The sequence below is a fragment of the Vanacampus margaritifer genome, chromosome 12, assembly GCF_051991255.1.
Source record: "Vanacampus margaritifer isolate UIUO_Vmar chromosome 12, RoL_Vmar_1.0, whole genome shotgun sequence".
In the NCBI taxonomy this organism is placed as follows: domain Eukaryota; kingdom Metazoa; phylum Chordata; class Actinopteri; order Syngnathiformes; family Syngnathidae; genus Vanacampus; species Vanacampus margaritifer.
This window is the reverse complement of record NC_135443.1, coordinates 4,982,359-5,004,764: the sequence shown is the minus strand read 5'-3', so window position 1 is coordinate 5,004,764 and position 22,406 is coordinate 4,982,359. Positions and strand designations below refer to the sequence as shown.

The 22,406-nt window shown below is 39.4% G+C and overlaps 1 protein-coding gene across 3 annotated transcripts in view; it reads left to right on the top strand.

Moving 5' to 3' along the window:
- sorcs3b (sortilin related VPS10 domain containing receptor 3b) overlaps positions 1 to 19,533 on the top strand; it is a 67,488-nt gene extending 47,955 nt beyond the window's left edge. For all 3 annotated transcript variants that reach the window (XM_077581525.1, XM_077581526.1, XM_077581527.1), the window contains 14 exons: positions 823 to 930; positions 1,282 to 1,399; positions 1,751 to 1,884; positions 2,355 to 2,468; positions 2,697 to 2,868; positions 6,546 to 6,732; positions 7,395 to 7,528; positions 8,824 to 8,947; positions 9,127 to 9,239; positions 10,868 to 11,002; positions 12,323 to 12,422; positions 14,344 to 14,449; positions 14,538 to 14,698; positions 17,907 to 19,533. In XM_077581525.1, the coding sequence (XP_077437651.1) occupies positions 823 to 930; positions 1,282 to 1,399; positions 1,751 to 1,884; positions 2,355 to 2,468; positions 2,697 to 2,868; positions 6,546 to 6,732; positions 7,395 to 7,528; positions 8,824 to 8,947; positions 9,127 to 9,239; positions 10,868 to 11,002; positions 12,323 to 12,422; positions 14,344 to 14,449; positions 14,538 to 14,698; positions 17,907 to 17,971 (1,771 nt within the window). In that variant the 3' untranslated portion in view covers positions 17,972 to 19,533. The remainder of the gene's footprint in view (positions 1 to 822; positions 931 to 1,281; positions 1,400 to 1,750; positions 1,885 to 2,354; positions 2,469 to 2,696; positions 2,869 to 6,545; positions 6,733 to 7,394; positions 7,529 to 8,823; positions 8,948 to 9,126; positions 9,240 to 10,867; positions 11,003 to 12,322; positions 12,423 to 14,343; positions 14,450 to 14,537; positions 14,699 to 17,906) is intronic.
- The last annotated feature ends 2,873 nt before the right edge of the window (positions 19,534 to 22,406 follow it).

Below are 22,406 nucleotides of genomic sequence, written 5' to 3'. Positions count from 1 at the left end.
TTCATTTATCATTTAACTACAATTAATAATTTGTAATGATCAAATAATTGATCTTTCCATTTACTTCATTTAAATTTTAGCGTTTAGCATTCCCACAAAATTTCACTTTGTCTAGTATGCAAAGCTGTTCAACCATACAATAGTGGGGGGGAAAATCATTACTAGTGCATAAAACAGTTGTTCTACTAGTGCAGCCTACTTATTCTATTTGTGTGCTTAATTACCTTACTAGTGAGGACAAATAGCGTCCTAGCACACGGACGTGAAACCGGATATCGAGAATATGGAATAAATGCTTTCCATTTTTGCTGCTCCTCAACTGTCACGATGATTTCCAGCAGCGTCGAGTCAGTTCCAGCCAGCTGCCCGTCGCCGGGATGCGGCGCCATGAGTGCTTTTATGCAAATGACACGTACCACAAGTTGGAAATTGGAGGCTGCGAACGGCCTCCTCGGCCGCTCACATTGCGGCGGCTTTGTAACAGCGTCTACTTCGGCGTCCCCGCGCTCGCCAGCCCTCCTGTCATAAGTGATTAAGCTGTTTAAGAAGTGATTTCTACGCCGGCCCAAATCTATTTCCCGTGCTACAACCCGAGTCATATCTCTCTTTGCGGACGTTTTGTCACTTATATGTGGGAGGAACATTTATCCTTTTGTTTTTGTCTGTCCTGAAACGTTCTCACCTTGAGGAGCATCTGAAGTGCTTCATTATTTTTCCTTTTCATACAAAACAAAAAGCGTTTATCATATTTCACGTCACCTCATTTCTCTTGTTGTTTGATGTTGTGCTCCTAAACGCCGCACTCTGTTGTGTCACATGAAGGATCAGTCTAGACGAAGGCAAGAAGTGGGACCGTCACACTTTCTCCCTGGCACCTCTCTACGTGGACGGGGTCCTGATGGAGTCGGAATCGGACAATCATATTATCACGTAAGCAAAACCTTCGAAATTTCCCGGTACGTGCTCCCAAAATTCCCAAACTTCACGTGTATGTTTATAGTCACGACATGAAGGTATCTCTATGACAAGATTGGGTTATAAATATAGCGCAACCTAGCCCTTGGGGTGATTTTTTTTTTTTTACCCAATATACGGTATTTTGTACAAAATTTGGATATTTTTTGGAAGTGTGACAACCAAGTCATTTATGCATTTTTATTTTTTTTACTTTTGAGCACTCAAAATGTTAAGGGGCATCACACAAACTCTTGAGATACTTTTGGGTTTTTGGACTCCTAATATGCTCAAATGAAATTTTAATTTTAAATCATCTCTCCATAGTTTCTTTGGACATTTCAGCCATCGGTCAGAGTGGCAGCTGATGAAGATCGACTACAAGGGCCTGTTCACTCAGAGATGCATGGATGGAGACTATCAGACGTGGTCCCTGCACAACAAGGTAACAGCTAGACTTCTTTTCTTCTTACAGATTACCAACATCAGATCTAACCTGCCTCCACGCGCCGTGCAGGATTTACACCGATCATCAAATTAGAGCCCTTAAACTCATTAAAACACACTTTTTAGCTTTCACACTCGCACAAGGTGGTAAGAGGCCAAATGGAATATTTTAAAAATTCCCCATCTTGCAGTAACGTCCCATGGAAATTTACCATTTTTTGTAACCAGACTTCTGAATGTTTATCTAAGTAATGCAAAAATGTGCGAAATTATACCTTGATTTTTGTACATAATGCTACTAAATTCAATTGAAGTCATCTCATTTTGTGTGTTTGTGTTTTCTTCCAAGGGTGAGCTGTGCGTGATGGGTGAGAAGCAGATTTTCATGAAGCGCAGGCCCGGAAACCGCTGCATGTTGTCCCAGGACTATTCACGGATCTCTTCATCCGAGCCGTGCCAGTGCACCGCCTACGACTTTGAATGGTGACTACTTCTTCTCCCCATTAAACACTTCCAAATTTCCCCAAAGTTATCGCTAATTGCTTCCCTGACATGTTTGCAAAGAGACTCGCTTATCAAGTGGACGTTAATTAAAGACACAAGGATCCGTTTGCATGCATTAATACAATATCAGCTTCCAAGAGTAGCAAATATGACTGTGTTCTTTCAATCTAATTATAGTAAGAACTTTTCATCACTCCGCTGCGATTTGCATGTCAAATAGCTTATTAGAATTCAATTAATAATGAATTGCTCAATTAATTTTAAATGTCTGTCAGAAATTCTGTTTGATCAGGCTTGTCTGACAATCTTGTCGCTATTTATGGCGTTAAAATATGCCGCTATGAAACAATTATAAAAGCTTCCTTGTGAAGTTTGGACTATTTGACTTGCCAGTCTGGAGAATTCTATAAAAGTTCCTTTTTTTTTCTTTCTTTCTTTTTTTTCTGCAGTGACTACGGCTGGGAACGACGCAAGGATGGGAAGTGCTCCCCTGCTTTTTGGTTCGATCCGAATGGCGTGGCCAAAAGTTGCAGCACGGGACAGAGTTTCTTCAACAGCACCGGGTAAGCGTTCAATTTGATACACTTGCACCTTATAAATCAAAAATACATGGAGATTAGGCTTGATCTGTTTTTTCCCTATACCAGTGCCATTAGTACAGAATTAAACCTGAACATGGGGCTGTGCTACTAATATATTAAAGATGGCCGACTAGTGTGGAACAAAAAAAAAACAGAAAGAACAACTTGTTCGGCACACATTGATCATCTTTGTCATTGTCATGCTTTCAGGTATCGTAAGGTTTTGTCCAATAACTGCAGAGAGGGTGGGAGGAACGTGTACTCACCCCGACGACAGGGTTGTCGCCCCAGACCGCCCCGAGGCCTCCGCTTGACCACCGGCGCCGGCGAGCTGAGCGCCCGCGTGGGAAGCAACGTGACATTCATGGTGCATCTACAAGACGTAAGTCGTACAATGTCATTTTGTTGGGTTTAAAAAAAAAGAAGTCATTTTTACCCAACACGCTGCTGTAATTCAGAATTCCATCCCTAGGTGGTGCCAGAGGTTACATACTTAAGCTTTAAGTGTACAAAGCTACAGCAGCATGTAGTGTGTTGTCTCATGTCCGCCCTGCCCGTCAAGCGTGTTGACAAGTTCTAATTACCGTGCGCAAGCTAATTAGTATCTCCGATTAGCATCGCTAATTAGCCTTATGCACGGCGCAGCTCGAGATGAGGTGGTTTGAGTTAATCAGGTCAAGTCGGAGCCACCCTGAAAGCAACACAACTTGTATAACTAGTATAAAATGACATCTAAAAATACACGCGAAGATTGCAGGTCCATTTAGAGCTTGTGTGTGTTTTTGTTGACATCGGGTTGCTGGTATTTGATCACCATAAATGCATGTCCAATTACATTAACGTGAAGAAGATTAATGGTGTCACGTTTGAGCACTCCAGAATAAAGCTTGTCTTCATGGAGACATGAAAAGATGGAAAAGTTCAGTCCCTTGATGCAAATAAAACCATCCTGGTTGTAAATGAGAACGAAAGGCAACTTGTAGTAGTTATCGGTGAAGGTCACCGAGGATTGATGAGGTGTAATTAAAGTGGAATAAAAACACCTGTACACATGGTAACGGCATGCGGGGGTTGTCTTTTATGAATAAACATTAGCCATAAGATGTTTTTTGCACTAATGTATTGTATTTGGTGTTAAATGAGGAATTCCGGCTAGATCATGCGGCTCCAACCACAAAAAAGTCTCAAGAAGCCATATTTGAAAAGATACCAGAAGTCTGCCATCTTGGGTTTGGCCATTTGAACCACGTCTACTAAACAGATGTTGTTGTTAGAGTTAGAGGTGGCAAATCCAGGTCCAGAAATTAAAAACCCTGCTACAGTTTGGCTTTAGCCATTGAAGCTAGCTAGCTAGCTAGCTAGCTCCCTAGCAGGTAAACGAGCTAGCTAGCTAGGGGTTTTTACTTTCTGGACCTGGATTTGCCACCTTTGGTTAAAGTAAAGTACAAAGTTGAGTTGAATTTTGGGGTGTTGTGATCAGAAAACCCTAAAAATGCATACTTTTTCACCACTTTGCAAACTTTTGTGAGTTTTCAGGCATGCTGAGGCCCCAACTTCTAATTAACAGAGTGATGTAACTCTAATGGAGCAATTGCTTATATTACTGCTAATACTGATGAATGTTGTGGTGTTCGTGATGTTAGCAAGTGTTTGCGTGGCCTCTAGTGGAAAAATAGCATCTGGCAGCAGCCGACGTCTTCTTGCGTCTTCCTTGTGACTGTATCCAACGTTTTGATTTTTATTTAATAAACTTGTTTTCTGGGGATGTTTTCCTTGCAGCACAGTTCTGGCGATTTTTTATTTATTTTTCGTTTGTTTGTGTTCAGTGTGCAAATATTACCAAGATACGTGTGTATGTGTGAGCGTTTTCCTAAGAACTAGTGAAGAGCTTGTCCCTAGAAACGTTGTTGATGGGGAGCTGTGTGTGAATTTTCCAGAATAACTAGGACAGTGCCTTGGGATGAGGAATGTTTTTTATTTGTATTTTTTAAAAATGAATATTATTAGGGCTCGAGCACCAAGCAGTGCCAAGGCCCTCTTGGAATGGTTTTATTCTTCTGACAAATAATTGGCCATTACGGGGCCTGAAAATGTCCTCTTTTTGAAATTACGTTCATGCTGGTGAAAATGTTTGTATTGTTGCATTGTTGAACGTTTGAAAACATTAGCCGTGAAATTGGGTGATGCCTATCAAGAAACAAAAGCATCTAAAAACCAATGTGTGAAATTGAATTGGAAGTCAGCCATTTTGGTTTGAGGCAGCTATTTGGGCAAATAGGGTCCTACTTTGACAAATTCCAACTCGGTATCACCCAAATGAGCCCAAAATAGAGGCAGATATACTTGACAGATGATTGACACTCAACTGCCAAGCGTTTCCAACTATGCCATCTAATGTGGGCTGAGCAGGGCGTCAAAGTTTGATGATTATTTCTGGGAGTAAAAACCAACTCACTAGTTAACTCCAGAGAATCAGAAGAAATTACTTATTGCTGAAGTATTAATCAAATCTAAATCGCAAACTGCTCCATTTCAATCAATCGGTGGAATTTATTTATGTTTTTATTTTTGTATATTTTTACATTTATTGATAATGTGTCTCAACAAGCTCAGTACCTGTGAAGTGCAGTCCATACGTTAAAGAGTGCAAGTCTAATTAAAGTTAATTAAAACCTATAAGCCCAAAACATTTATGTAGAAAAAAAAATCTTATTTTGTTTATCTTAATACGTATTCTTTTATTGCTTGTGTGTGTTTCTTAATAATTACATGAGAAGAGGACCTTAAAAAAAAAAAATCGCGTTAATGACAAGTTCTGTCCCTACGCTGGCGATGTAACCGGAATTTCGATTTAAGTCGGATTTCACTGTTAAAGTTGATATTTACATCATAATTCGAGTCCTTTTAAAAATCACATTTGCGCCATCCAGGAGATGCCGGAACCAATATTTTGTGTTTCCGCACGGACATTCATTGCTGACGGACGGCAAAGCTGAGCTAATGCTAACTTAAACACAGAAATATGACGCGCCTGATGTCGAGACGACTTGTTCGATGGACGCCCGTTGCTGGAGGTAACAACAACACAACTTTGAATAACTTTAAAATGGCGTGATTACCCTGGAAATTAACGAAAAAGAAGGTGCTACGGTCGTGGCACTGGCGCCGTAAAGTCGAAACGACATAGGTCACGTACGGCGTAACCCGAGGACTCTCTTGTACTAACAAAAATAAGTCACAATTTTATTATTTTTCAAAATCATTTGTTTCAGCCCTAATATTGAATATGTTATTGTTTATTGTAATATAGATTAATTTGTTGCTTGTGTTTATAAATACATATGAAGAGGACCTTGAAAAAAATAATAACAATCACAATATTGAGAAAAAAAATTGCAATTTGATATTAAAGTCTTTCATCCCTAGAATAAATTAACTCCAGTTTTACAGATCAACAGAAAAATGGGTGGACATGTCTATCGTAACAGGATGCACTAAAAAGTCTTTGGGACCGATGCGTGAAATTGAACAATCAGCCATTTGGGCAAACTCCAAGGTTTGGAGTACACTTTAAAAAAGTCCTACTGTGGAATTTGCTCAAATGAGCCACAACTGGAAGCAGGTATACTCGACAGATGGGTGCCACTCAACTGCCAAGATTTCGACTTTGATTTCACTGGATGAGATTTCATTTGATCAGGTGGTCCGAGGGCCCGTTTAGCACTGCTTGCAGCTTTAATTACTTGTTATATTTTGAGGGGAAAACATGTCGAAATGTGGAACTATTTCCACGCTTCTTTCTGGTGATTTAACCATAAAAGACAGCAGCGGATAATAAAGCCTTCTGCCTTTGAGATACTTGGAAAACACTTTTTTTTTTTTTTGTTATCATCTCGAGTTGTATTTTCTCACTCGATTGCCTGTCATCGTCTGCGCGTAAGCAGCGACAAAGCCTTTGTGACACACCTGATGGGACGGCTCAGGCCGAGCACTTTAGCGGCGCAGCGCGTGGACGTGCTCCATTACAAGGCTGACAGGTGTTGTTTTTTTCTCCCCCAGGGAGACTCGCTGAGGACCAGCGTCCAGCTCGACTTCGGCGACGGCATCCGGATCACTTACTCCAACCTGAGCCGGGCCGACGACGGCATCCAGCACGTCTACCGGGCGACGGGGATTTACCGCGTGGCGGCGGCGGCCGAGAACAGTCTGGGATCTGACAGCTGTGTGCTCTATCTGCACATCACCAGTACGCCAAGACCAAATACTCACACCTCGTCTCTTCTGCTTTTCAATTATTCATGTCGTACTTTTAGGGAAGTAGCTACGGTGTGCTTTGAGATGCTAGAAAGTTGCAGGTTTGGAACGAGAGATGTCAATTTGGGCTGCTGGGAGGAGAGATAGTGCTCTTGAGCAAGGCACTGAGCTGCCCAAACTTGAAAAATGTTGTTCAGCGGACATCCATTTTTGTATGTGTGGATGTCTCAATTTCAAAACATAAATATAAAAAGAAAAAAAAACATCTGAGGATTTTAAAAAATAATCTTTTACAGTTTTGGGCCTTCATTGAAATACTTATACTGGTGTTAATAATATTTAGATTTTGTATTTCTAAATTATAGATTACTTAATGTATGAAGTGATTTTCGCTTAGTTTAAAGTTGTACTATCACCATTCACCACTTGATGGCAGACTTGACTTTGGTGCACTTACATTCACATTGTGTTTTTAAATAAGTAAACATTGGAAATAGGTTAAAATGATAAGATGATAACAAAATGAAACTATTGGAACATTGAACAAATTCCATCACCCACAAAAAATATTTAAATTTTTATATTTTTTTCCCCCCCCAAAAAATGCTAGCTTGTGTGTGTTGAAACTAATGTGCATGCGTGTTGTTCCCACAGGTCCAGTGGAGCGTGTGTACCTCTCGGTTCCTCTGGTGGCCGTCAGGGGGAAGGAGAGCAATCTGACGGCGGTGGTTTGGCCGAGCCACATCAGGACGTTGACCTTCTTTTGGTGGATCGCCAACAGCTCCGAGGTGACAAGCTACTCCGCTTCCTCCTTCTGCATTCGGCCCCCGTTTATCTGCATTTCCTCCCTTTTGGCGTCAATCAAAAAAAGTTACGAATAATTTAGCCTGGCAAGCCACACCCACTTTCTTGAAAGTGGATCTGGACGGGCGTAGACAGCGATTCGGCCAGCCAATCAAATCCTTCTATTTGCGCGACGTCGTCTTCGTGAGCAACGTCACACTTCGCGCAGAGCTATGCTGCTAGCCTGGCAAGCCACACCCACTTTCTTGAACGAAAGAAATTTGGTCTGGTCACTTGGCCGTTGTAAGCTACTGTCTCTTTTCAGCTAGTAGCCATGTTGGGTTTTTACTCCGTTTCGCTTTTCTGACGTCACGTCTGCTCTTCGCTCATTGGTTCCTTCCACTGTCTGTTGATTTCCAGACTAAGAACAATTCGCCCCCAATTTTACTTTATTTACTTTGTTTTATTTTATTTGGGTGGCCATGTCTGTCATGGTGTAGGTAAAAGTGCTATATAAAATAAGTGCACTCCATTTACCATAATGGGACGCATGGAAAAGGGTAAAGATCAATGCATGAAATTGAACAGGAAGGCGGCCATTTTGATTTGAAGCAGCCATTTTGGGCGAACTCAACGGTTTGTACTTTGTGTACACTACTAAGGAATTCGCCCAATGTCCCCCAATTAGAAGCAAGTATTAGACCTGGTGTAGGGAACCCTAGTCCTCGAGAGCCACTGTTCCATGTCTCCCTCCACCAACACAGCTGATTTGATTAACAGGGTCGTTATCGGGCTTCGACAGAGCTTTCTGATGAGCTGATAATGGACTATATGCCGTTTTCACACATCAACTTTGTTTCCGTTTCCGGTTTGCGACGTGTGGGCCGCGTCCCAGTACTTGCGCTTCAGCTTTTGTGCCCCTCGGTTGCGCGTTCCCGTCCACGGGTGCGAGGCTGCGAGTGTGTAGTGTCTGTTTCAGTGTCCGACGCGTTTCACCCAGCAGTGGCCGGAAACGGCGCTGATGTGTAAAACCCGGAAGTCGGAAGTCCGTGGCATCTACCCCATATTAGTCAGCTGTGTTGGATGAGGGAGACATGGAAAACTGGCGGGATAACGACTCTCGAGGACCAGGTTATTAGACTATAGGCGACGCTCAGTTAATGTGGGCGGAGCTTGCCATAAAATTTTGAAGAAAAAAATATAGTAGCATATCTGCAACATTTGGTTTGAGGCAGCCATTTTGTGCCATGTTTATCGAGTCATGTTTTCTTCTCTTTCTGTTCTCTCTTATCCAACACAGCCCATTATAACGCTGGATGGAAGTATCTCGTACACGTTCCAGAAGGAAGGAGCAAACAAGGTCACGGTCCAGGTGGCTTGTGGGGGCACGGTGATGCAGGATTCCAGGGATATAACAGTTAAAGGTTAGCGTGCAACTTTAATTGCTGACATGAATATGCAACATGTGGTCCGTGCTCGTCGACGTGGATGAAATGTCACAGCGAGCGAACACGGAACATTTTGACGCCAATCAACCGCCACTTTTGGGGAAAATGAGTCAGAGGCGGAAAAGAAAGCGTTTCTTGTTGTTTTTGTTTGCCAGAATTTTTCAGGTCGCTGCTGCTGTCCTTTTCGCCGACGCTTGACGAGCACAATCCTGACATCCCCGAGTGGCGGGACGACATAGGCCGCGTGGTGCAGACAGCCCTGTCACAGGTACGTCAACTCCCAACCGCAACGCACCGGACCACCCGCACCTCTCTGGGTCATTACTCTTTCATACCCGCGTGCTCCACCGGTACAGCCCTCGTCATGTTTTATGGGCCGTGACGGAAATCTTGCCTGTTTTTTTTTGGTTTCTTACTTTATGTGTGATGACAGCAAGCAGACATTGGGTACATTTCAATGGCTGTCACTGTAAAGTTGACTAAAGTTGAGTAGCAGCTCTACTGGATTTGGTTTTTCTACTAAAAAAAGAAGTCAACAAAAAAAAAATATTGGCAATAATATGTTATATGTAGCCCTACTGGTCTAAATGTGGTATTCTGGTTAATATTGCATTAGTGGAATATGAGTTAAGCAACAAAATTCATCCTTTTTTTATTTTTTTATTTATCCATCTCACGAGGCGGCCATTTTGCCACTGTCGACTGAAGATGACATCAATGTTGCTCAGGTCTCAGGCAACGACCAATCAGAGCCCACCGGTTTTCTGAAGCTGAGCTGTGATTGGTTGTTACCTGAGCAACATTGATGTCAACAAGTGGCAAAAAAAGAATTAACTCTTTGACTGCCAAAAACGTTAAATAACGTTTAGTAAAATCCTATGGAGGAGTGCCAAAGACGTTAAAAGACGTTTTTTTCAAAACAGAGGTGAAACTAACCATTTTCTATTGTTGATTACTGAAAAACAGAATAAGGTAGAAACAAACTTTTTTTTCTGATGAAAGATGAGAGTCCAATCTTTCATTTGGTAGTATGTGTGTTTCCATAGTCCAAACACATAATTTTCTGTGGACCTTGAAAGATCAGTCAAAAATGCTTAAATCGGCTGGCACCCACGGCATCCCTTTTCTGAAAACGTCTGGCAGTCAAAGAGTTAAATAGAAATTAAATACATTAATTATTTATTAGTGATTAATTAAAATAAATATAAAAATGTAGAGATAAAGTTTATATTTATCTCTTCTAGTCTATTTAGTACATCCTTATGCGAACACTTTTAGCCAACTTATAAATTTTATTTATAATTATTTTTTTTATTTCTCTTATAAAACATTTTAGCATAGAAGGAATTTGTGTTTTTTATTTATTTTCTTATTTTTACATTCAGAAAAGTTTCTATGACCAAATGATTTTTTTGTGAGGTTGACTTCCACTTTAAAGTAGTGACAAATGAAGCTGGTGAAAAAAGAATGCAGAATTGTACATATTAGCCAGAAGAAGACAAGCAAACAGAAAATGAGATTCTCCCTGTGGGAAGCGAGGAAATCTCAAAATGCCGGGAATGAGCTACAAGAGGAAGAGTGAAGTTTTTGTGACTATATTGAACCACAAAATGCATTATTCAGTAAGCAGACAAAAAAGAAGAGACTGAGGGCAGCAAAAACAGACCAGTGTGACAGCCGTAATTGTCCGCTAGAGGCTCAACTAGTTTGCTGTCCAATGGGCTGCAGAAAAAACATCAAATCACAAGAAAGAGAGGAAGAGATTTCACTTTTTGTGACTGTGGCCAAGTGGTTAGCTCGCCCGTCTCACAGTTCTGATGTTTAAGGGTTTGAATCAAAAGTGTCAAAAGCCATCTAGAGGTCTGTATTACATCCTGGTTCATGTTTTGTTGTCAGGTTTCGGGTGTTCCGGCCAGTCAGCTGCTGGTTTCTTTGTATCCTGGATTTCCAACCACGGCGGAGCTCTTCATCCTGCCCGACGTCATCACGCCAAACGAGCACAAGAGGCAAACACGGGAGGAACTGCAGATGGTAGGAAGAAGAACATGTCGACTTCTTCCATCTGTAATCAAACAGCGCTTTACCGGCAATCACCCACTGCCGCCACAGCTATATCGATTATTTTCATGGAATGTATGTACTTCTCCGTGAATAGTGAAAAACCCTGGATAGTTAATCTGTTAAATACCATTTGATATTTTTGGAGTAATTGATGAATCTTTCATTCTATCCAAATTTCATACCAAAAAAAACATACGTATTTCAAATTGACAAACAGTATATTATGATTAAGTTACTGCTTTGTGATCGATTTTGGGATCGGCGATGAAAGTTATTGATCGACTTATGACAATCAGATATTTTTCCGTGGAAACGGGCCAATCACTATGGTGGCAATCGATCAAACCACCACTAATATAAATATTTTATATATGAGTATTTGTCAAGTGCGAGATTTAAAAAAAAAAAATGTAATAAAGTGTTGTAGTTTAATTAATCTTTTTTTTTAAAGCACTTGTTTTGTTTTTTTATTTTATTAACGAAAATGTGACTTTATTTTATTTAGTTCATTTCATCAGTTTTCATTCTAATAACCTTGCTTGAAATACATTTAGAATGTTTAAAAAACAGCCTTTTAAATGTGTTTAAAGCGTGTGGGAAGAGTGAAGATATATTTTAGATTTCCACCAATTGCAGGTGTATCTGGAATGCACGCCCTGTGATAAACAGCGTTTGTTTATTTTTTATTTTTACTAGGGGTGTCAGGGGATTCAAATTTTTAATCATAATTAATTGCATGACTTCATTAGTTAACTCATGATTAATCGCAACTTTTATATCTGTTCTAAATGTATAATAAAATTATTTTTAAAATAAATAACATTTATTTTTTAAGTTTTCATACTCATAGAACAAAACAAAAAATGTTAAACTAATAGAAATATGGCTGCATCTTTTAGTCATTTATACATTTATTTCATAATAATTCATCAAATTTTGTTAAAATTAACAAGATGTACTGTACTGTAAAAAAAAACGAGTGTGATATTGGTTTGTGTTGAGGTTATTTTTTGCCACTAGATGGCATAATTGCATTTGGGAAATTCTGCAACTTCGACTACACAAATCGATTTTTAAATCGAAAATTATTACTGAATCTTTTACTGCTAAATTTTGACGTGGACATGTCTGCTGCGTTGCAACTGGAATTAGTGCAGGCTTTCAAATGAAGGGGTGGCCATTAATCGCGCATGAAAAAAAAAAAAGGAGTGGCGTTAAATGAACTCCAAATTAACTTAATTATATAATATAATAATTTTGACACCCCGAATTTTCCCCAATTCTCAACAGATATCTGACGTTTTCGCCGCCCTCCTCAACCAAGGCCTGGTCCACTTTGAGCTGAAGGTTGGCACTCGCATCAGCGTCGACATCACTCAGCAAACTCTGGGTACGTCGCTTTCCGATTGGACGCTTGGCATGCTTGACTTTCAGCCGCCGCAACGTGCATCTTGTGTGAAACTGCGCATCACCGCGCACCTCTCTTAAAGTCCTCGATCGATGACGTGATTGACGGGAGGACGTTCAAGAGCGTCAGGGTCGCGTCGTCGTTAGCATATGGCCAAAGCGCGTGAACCGGGTCCTACGTGGCTTTACCCTTTTCATCCGCCGATGGATCCGTCTTCATTTGTGTCCTCTGTCGCTTTTCAGATGATCCTCAAAAGGTCACGCTTCGTAGTCCTTCCTTTTCTGAAGGAGGGGGACAAACTTTGAATACTGCACCTCAGCATTTAGTAAAAAGCCATGACAGTGCAAAATGGACGTGTAAATGACGGACCTCAGGGAGAGCCTGCGGACATTTTTGATGTTCCTTTTGTACCCCGAGGAGGTCAAATCGTGTCTTCCTCAGAGCGACAGATGGGAGAAATTGATGGATCCATTTTTGATTTCTGTCGTTCATTTAGAACACGATCAAGCTAACGCTTGGGTTGTGACATTTTTGCTGCATCTTGAAACAATGGTGGAATAATCGATGTTTCTGCTTCACAGCAACCGGTGGAGAGAAAAAGTAACGAAGGTTTAGTTTGCTGCCTCAACGGGCTGCAGGAGATATCAAAACACAGAGGAGAGAAGACGGCAGTAACGTTTTTGTGACTATTTTTAATAAATAAATTAGTCACTACCAGTTTGCTGCCTAGACGGGTTGCGGAACACTTCTGAACACAAACAGAAAGAGGTTGATATTTTGAAGTTAAGTTAAAGTACCACTGACTGTCACACCCATATAAGTGAGGTGAAATTCATTCTCCGCATTTGACCCATCTCCTGAGGGAGCGGTGAACAGCAGCAGGGGGCGCGCTTGGGAATCATTTGGTGATCTAACCCCCCCAATTCCAACCCTTTTAATGCTGAGTGCCAAGCAGGGCTGCAATGGGTCCCATTTTTATAGTCTTTGTTATGACCCTGGCGAGGGATTGAACCCACAACCTCCCAGTCTCAAGGCAGACACTCTGGAGTTCATTTTGTCCTACATGATTATGACCTTTTTAGCACCTAATATATATATATATATATATATATATATATATATATATATATTGTAAGCGTTCAGCATCTCAAAATCAACATGTAGGCAATTTAATAACAGCCCACCTAGTTTGCTGTCTAAATGGGCTGCAGTGGGCATTAGAACACAAAGTTAACAGGAATAGGGTTGACTTTTTTTGGGGCTATTTTATGTTTTTTTTTTTTATTACGAACATGTCTATAAAGTACGACGCCGTATTAGGGCCACGTATAAATATATATATTTTTTTTAGAGAGCGGGGGCAATATTGTGAGAAAAAAACTCACATCTAGACTATATCTTTTTTTTTTTTTTCTCTGAATATTGTCCCCGCCCTCTAAAAAAATATATTTATACGTGGCCCGAATACACTGTCGTAGTAAAGAAACAAGTACTCTACATAAAAAAGTATAATACACTAATGTATGTAAATACAAAAAAAGTAGTTAAAATATTTTTTGCTGCCTAAATGGGCTGTGGAAGGTTTCAAAGGACAACATAAAAACAACGCTATTGACATCATTTGTGACTATTTGGTACCAAATGACATAAATATAAATAAACCTGCTGCGTATGAGGTTCCCCATCTTTTTTTTTTTCTACTGGCAGTTCATTTTAATCATTAACAAAATTGTTGAAATGATGTTTTGTTTTTTCCCTTTACATCATGAAATATTATGAAATACAAAAAAAGTGAAAATTTAGGAATGAATCAGCCCTAATTTCATTTTATTATTGATCAGGGACTTTTCTGATCATTTTCTACCCGTCGTCAATAACAACCCCGTCTTTTTATATTCTTCAGCGCCTCTGGTGGATTCAAGCGCTCTCCACAGCGGCTCGGCCATGTTGGTGCTGATCTCGGTGGTGTTTGTGGGCTTAGCGGCATTCTTCATCTACAAGTTCAAAAGGTGAGCCCCCAAATTTAGATCCCTCATCCTCTTCTCGCCAAATCCTCTCACGGTCGTCGTCCTTGCTCTGTGCCCGTCCAAAAAAAAGGAAAATCCCTTGGATCCACGTGGAGACGGAAGACAGTCGCGAGAAGGAACCCGAAGTCATCAGCACGGTCAGTCAGAAGGACAACATGTCCAAGGTCAACCTCGCCGACTTCCCCTCGGAGAAGGGCTTCATGGAAAAGGAGCTGGACGCCAGGAAACGAGGTACGCTTGTTTTCTACTTAAAATTTTTTATTTATTTTTTCAATGCTGTGACTTGACAGACGGCATCTTGGACACGAACATGACAGCGTGAAATGGAGCGCAGGAACATTTGTGACACGTTAATATGGGATTTAAAGCGATGCTGTCACTGCAAGAGGCTTATGAATGTCTTTTATTTCAAGCATGCTCACTCACTGTCCACTCTAGAAAGTTACACCTGCTCACGCTCAAGCAAGGGCTGCTCAAACTTTTCAAAGGTGCCCCTCATAATCCAAACAGCAATTAAACATAATCTGGGATTTTTTGGGGGTAACATTTTCATGACCTGTTTAGTATAAAATAACTTAACCAAAGACAAATTTAATCAGTTTTGTTGTGCACTGCCTATGCTAACTATAAAAAGTCTACACACCCCACACGGTTTTTAAAAAAATAATACGTGTATACTGTAGCACTTTTACAGAAGACTTCAAAAATGCTTCACATACCCGGTAGTTCTAAAATACACAATCACTACATTTTACAGTTCATGCAAGAGGGGAAAAAAAAAATTATATAAAAAAAAAACACACACACACAAAAAACATGCTAACCACTAGCTCACTATGCTGCTCTCTAATGAGATCCAGTACATATATATATTTTTTATTTTTAAATCCCAGATAATAATGCTGACTTTTGATTGACGGAGGCATTCATTTCATTCCTGCGGACTTTTTTCTTGACACATTTTCTTCTTTTGCCGGTGTGAAACAAGAACAAGCGACGGTTGTTGACGAGATTTTTTTTTCTTTTTTCCCAGGCTGGCAGGGTGAAAGTCATTTACCTTTTTTTTCATTTTTTTTTCATCAAATCCCTCAAGTCTCACTTTGAGTCTTCTTTTGAGATGGAAGTGTTTCCAATCAGGCGTGCCAGAAGCGTCAGATCCATCATCGGCTCTCGCTGTTGAAGGGTCGCCCTTTGGATTATATGACCATTAATAGCTTAGACATTAAAGGCATTAAAAGCTTTATTGCTGTCGTCCACCAGAGGGATGGATGGCCGGCTTTCTTCGCAATAAAATAATAATAATAAAAAAGAAACATAAACACAAAGGCAATAACAATATATAATAATAATAATACTTCATGAATATGCAGAAAAAGAAAAAATACACAATGAAAACAAGTAATGTATTAAACTATTTTTTTTAAACAATGGCTTTTAAAGATATGCAGAAAACTAAATAAATCAATGAAATAAAAAAAATGGCAAATACAAATGTAACAAAAGAAAACATTAAAAAAAATTGAAAAAAAAATTGAAAAATGAATATATAAGAAAAAAAGAAACATTAATGCTTTACATTTATGCAAATAAAAATAAATACAATTAAAATGATGAAGGAAAAAAACAATTTAAAAATATGCAGAAAAATAAAATCAATATGTGCACGCAGAAAAAAATAACACTATAAAAAAATCAAACTTAAAAAAAAAACATCAAAAAACATAATTATTAAAAATGAATACCGTGTATTAAAAACTTTTTTTTTTAACCACCCAAAAACTTTAAATATGCAAATTAAAATGCAAAAAAACATGTAAAATAAAATTCTCAGCTTGCATATAGTCTGATGTTTTACATTTCCGCTATTTTGTAGTCATTCTGTATCTTCAGCAATAAACACCAAATCCTCTCTTCTTCCCACAGAATGCGTTATTGCATTTTCTAACTACGTAGATGAACTTGAGGGAAATAAGGTGTGTCCACTTGGAGAAGAAGAATCCATTAACCTTCTCCTAAAGGTTAAAATGAAGATTTGAGCGTTGCAAAATGAATTGGACAGGCACAATTTTGATGTCGTCATTGAATCTCTGCGGCGTAATCAGTTCGGAGTGACGATTCCTCATGCGGGCTCTTGCTGCATAATAACTACAAGTTGCTCATTTACGACTCCATTAAGCCGTGGGGGGGGGGGGGGGGGGGTTGCGGTATGTCTATTCACTGCATAGACATTTTCACTCTCTCTCACTTACAAATCAGCACCAAAAACACTTGAGAATCACCACATTGGTTTTCTAATTTTAGATTTTCAGCAAGGTCAAAACCCCCAAATATAATCTGGTCAAAAATTGATTTACACCAAACTATATCAAGTCACACGTCTAAGTGAAGGTCCTGATGAGGGCTTCTCAGATCTGTAATTATTTTGTCGGTCTGTCTTTATGAGATGACATGACGACGAAAAAACACGTTTTTGGGTGAAGTTCACCAATGAAAAGATCAGAAATCTATTTGCAACAAACCACATCAAGTCATACCTCAAACTAAAGATCTTCATGAGACAATTCGGAATATGTATTCATTTTGTGAATAAGTCCTCATGGAATTACATGATGACCAAGAAATATGTTTTTGATTCTAGTTCACCGGTGGTATCAAGGTCAGAAATATAGTTGTAAAAAAAAAACACATCAAGTCACACCTCAAACTAAAGGTCATGATGGGGACTCTACAGATCCATAATTATATTGTCAATATAGTCCCATGGGATGATGTGATGATCAAAAAACTTTGGTTTTAAATTGACACGGAATACAGTCAGAAATCTCTTTGCAACAAACCACATCAAGTCACACCTCAAACTAAAGGTCATGATGAGGACTCTCCAGATCCACATTATATATTGACATATATTATATTGTCAATATATCTTCATGGGATGATGTGAGAATAAAAAAACAACATTTTATTGTCTTAAAGTTCACCTGGAACAAAGTCAGAAATCTCTTTGTGACGAACCAAATCATGTCACACCTCAAACTAAAGGTCATGATGAGAGATCACCAGATCTATGATTACTTTGCCGGTATGCCCTCACATTGTGATGCAATGTTTGTTTTTTTTTCTCCCTCTGCAGTGACTCCCAATGTGCTTTTTATTTTACGCGCTATTATTACAATCAGTTTATAAATCTTCATACTGACCTTAAGTGCGCTCGCGAGATGGTCAAGTCTCACCTTTCAAACAAGCCGGCGTCTGCACATTTTCCAACAGCCTCACATTAATTCCCACGCCATCGGCTCGCCGTCAGCTCCTTGGCGACTGGCCACGCCCCCTCAGCGCTTTCATTTGTCCGCTTGACGTGCGCAGAAGTTGCCCAAATTGGATTGTGAGCTTCAGCTGTAATGACAGCTGCCTAATTATTTGTCCTCTCGCTTTCCAGGATCAATGGGGAGGAATATGGATAGAATTGTAACCAGGGAATATCCAAACTGTACAAACGTCTAAGTAAGTACACAAATGTTGTGTTTGAATTGTGCTGCGATTGTTCCGCTTTGTTGGCTTCTCTTTTTAAGAATAGTTCTCTCATGCTGATAGTCGCTATCGTTCCGAGTCATGCTTTCACGCTCTTAAAGTTGAGAGTTGAGTATTTACATTACAGTACTTAAAGATAAGGATTCATATGCTAACGCTGTAGGAAGTGTTTCAGGGGGAAAATGAGGTATTTAGTAGAAAATGGTACAAAAAAAAATTCAACTGGACTACTCCACAAATATGGCAAGATTAAAGCCTTTATTGTGCTAAAAAGCTCAACAACAGTGAACCAACCCCTGCTTAAAAACAACAACAAACATTTAAAAAATATATTTCTAAACCCATTTTGTTACTCTCATCACTTTGAGATGCTCACACAATTCTTCAATTGAGTCAAAACGTGTTGGCTTCTAACTTTTTTTTATTTTTATTATCTGTCGCTTACCATCGAAGTTAACACCAAACTGGCATGTAAAGCAAAACAGAATCAAACTTTTTATATTTAAACACCAAAATGTTCAACCAAATCGCGAAATGTGGTGTAGCAATAGGCTGCTAGCTTAAATGCTAGCTAGCATAATACGAAATTCCGTAGATTAGCTATGCCGCTCAATAAGGTTGATCATTTTTTTGGTCAAGAGTTAATTCCCCAATTTATCCCTCGTACCAAAACCTGCTTAAGAATTCGTTATTTACATACGCACTGCACAGTGTTATTCTTTAAACAAATTAATTCACTCGTCTTTATCCATCTCAGGGCGCGGCGGCCATTTTGACATTATTCTACCCTCTTCTATAGACTGATTGACATCAAAGCGCCCTCGGGTTTCGCTTTGCGAACATCACGGCTCACCTGTTTTCTGGGTTTGGACACGTTTGCCGACGTTCGCAATGCGAGCCCGAAGGCATTTTTTTGACGTCAGTTTCAATGAAAACGTAGCAACAACACATATGTGTATATATAAAATGTAGTTATAGCAGGGACTTCACTTTGCTTGAAAAAGCCCAAAGTGTGCCAGTTTTCTACTAATTACGCCTCAATGACTTTTTTTTTTTTTGTCCAAAGTCCTACTAAATTGTGATTGTTATACACGACGAGATGAGCTGGAATGCTGAATCAGCAGACTTTTTGTAACTTGACAGATGTACATAAAATGAAGAGAAGGAATGTAATTCTGGATAGTTTCATTTGAACGCATTGTTTCCATGTCTCACTGATGAACTACTGTCAGCATTTTTACACTAGCATGCCCTAATTAACTGTTAAAAAAATTAATTAAAAAAATCTATATGAAAATAATATATATATTTAAGAGTACATTAGGGTGAGCAATTGTTCTCTGTCCTAGTGATTTTAAAGCTTTCTTGGCACATGAAATAAACATAAATGAAACACCTTGTTCTATAGTCCACTTGTGCAATGGCCAAGTTATGTGCATGATCTCTTATTATTACTGATGACTTTTTGGTGTTTGTCTTTTTTCTTACTGTGAGTACATTTTGAAACTGTTCAGAATAAATGTATTTTTATATGATGCTGTTTTTTTCCCCCCCTCAATTAAGCAGATGGTAAAAGCTAGTCATATCTATAATTGTTTTGTCAGTATGTTTTCATGCTATGGCATGACAACAAAAAATAAGTTTATGGCTTCACTAATAAAAAAGTCAGAAATCTATTTGCAACAAACCACATCGAGTGATACCTCAAACTAAAGGTCTACATGAGAGGTTTCTAAATGTGTAATTGTTTTGTAAATATATCCTCATTGGATGACATGATAACCAAAAATCTTGTGTTGGGTTACGGTTTAACCGTATCAAGGTCAGAAATATATTTGCAACAAACCACATCAAGTCACACCTCAAACGAAAGGTCGTAATGAGGACTTTCCATATCAATGATCATTTTGTCAATATATCCTCACTGGATGATGTAACAACCAAAAAACACGTTTTTGTGGTCACCGTTTACCAATATCAAGGTCAGAAATACCTTTGTTTAAAAAAAACAAAACAGACATCAAGTCACATCTCAAACTAAAGGTCATAATGAGGCCTCTCCAGATCCATCTGTATTTTATCGATATATCCTCTTTGGATGATGTAATGATCACAAAAACATGTTAGAAAGGCTAATACGACAAACAGAAGGCTACATTGAGGGTATAAAAAGTCTACACACCCCTATTCAAATACCACTGCAATGCAATATATGACTCACTTTTATCACCATTAACGTGACCTATAACCCGTATGATTCAATTGGATCATTAAAACGTGGTTGCATAATTGTGCACACCCGCTTATAACTGATATGTGGCTGTGTTTTTCATGAACCAATCACATTATAACTCATTATAAATGGAAGTCGGCACACCATTTAAAGTGCCTCTCATTGACACCAACTAGATTTCAGCGGTTCTAGTAGGCTTTTCCTGGCATTTGCCTTTGCTTACTAACACTGACTGCTATTTTGAACTGTTCATAATTCCTTCCAACTTAAGGTCCCACTTTCAGTACAGTTTACAGTTTTTTGCTACTTTGTCATGTCATTTCCAGCTAAAACAATAGTTTAACTCAAAATGTGGCCAGGGTTGAAATAATTTTCAAGTATACAGTATATTGCAGCTGTCAGTGTCAACTCTATTAGTTTAGTCATTTCATCAAAATATGTTGTCTGCATCCTTCATGTTTCTGATGAAAAATACTTTCCAGTTTAATTGGAGCAATTCCTAAGGGACTATTTGAAGAATTTCATCAAAATATTCCCCGCACGTCAACAAGGCCGAATTACCTTCCACCCCAATCGACCTGCAGCCTTTTTGTCGCTTTGCCACTCTAAACATCTCACACCAATCTTCATCACTCCCGTTTGCCATGTGCGCCCTGGGAGCCTTCTTGTAGGCGCCCTTGCTCCATCTTCTCTCGCTCTCTAACTGCTCGGAGATGCGCCGGCAGAGTCCAATCTAATTGAACGGCGACAACAATCGCTAATGGATGCTCCGCCGCCGTAATGTCGCACTCGATGAAAGGAAACACGCTCATCAATTCCGCATTGTGGCGCCCGGCGATTGCTGCGGGTTATTGTGCGAGCGGCATTACTCATTCAAGGTGCGACTCCAAGACTTTCTCCCCGGTTCCTTCCCGGGCAAAGGGATAATTAATTTGTCGCGCAGCGGGAGAGTCGGTGGAAGTGGCCCATTTGATACCCGCCGCTACGTGCTGCTAATTGTCCTCAGATGTCGTCGGACCGCTGCGGAAGCTTTTGCAACTTTTGCTGAGAGACGAAGCAAAGTCAAAGTCGCCGAGGTTGGGTAAACACTTTAAGTTCCATTTCCTTTGTTTTCGCCCCTGTGGCATGAGAATCCCGGAATTTTGGCACTTGACCTACCCAAATGAATCCGCTTCTTTATACGCACAATGTCAAGTCACACACAATCATAGAAAATATAAAAGCATGCAAAATTTGACATTTATCTAATGTCAGAAAATCAAAAAAAAAAAAATCAACTGTTAAATGTATAAACAAGAGCCAATCACTCCAGACATTTTTAGCTAGCCCAAGTTGGCTGTAGCAGTTTTGCTCTGACCAACCAATCAGAGAGCAGATAAATGATGATGTCATCACTCTGGCACTGAATAGATGAATTTTAAATCCGACTGGTTGAGGAATCAATCAGCCCCATTGCTAATAGAGTTTTTAGCTCCATTAGCCTACTTGTGAAAGCCCTGGGCAGATTAGGATTGACATGGCAACACAAACAGACTGAAATCCGATTGGCTGGAAAAAAAATTTTTTTTGAATCATAGTGGAAGCACTGGAAGACAAATAATGGAATAAATAGGTTGTAATGTAGGTCATCATTTCAGATACTTTTCATCCCGTTATTTATGTGATGCTGAAATTAGCCTGTTTTGAGGGGTGGATAGCTCACACGGGGGAAAAAAAAGTTTTGGAACGATCACGACAATGGGCGGAGCTACAGGGTAGCTACCAGTTGAACCCTAGCTCTATTAAAAAAAATAAAAAAAATCCGCGAAGCTACAGCATGCCTATACAAAGACAACATATTTTCACTTGTGGAAGCAGCACTTCATCGCCAAGTTACCGAATACACTCGGAGTTCAATAAAAACAAAAGTACAGTTCTAGAAGATTAAATGCAAATTATTGTACTTAAAGGTAAACATAGCTGAACTGTACTTAACAATTGTGCTGGGTTAAAAAAAAAAAAAAAAAAGTTATATAAAGTTATATGAAGCCATTTTAACATTCTGTACAGTTTTAAAACCGAAATAATTCTCCCTATACCACTAGAGGGAGCCCACGGACCACACCAGCAGAGAAAAAGTACCATCAATCGGTGATTGACATCACAAAGAAAATCTTCCAGCAGAACGAAGACAAA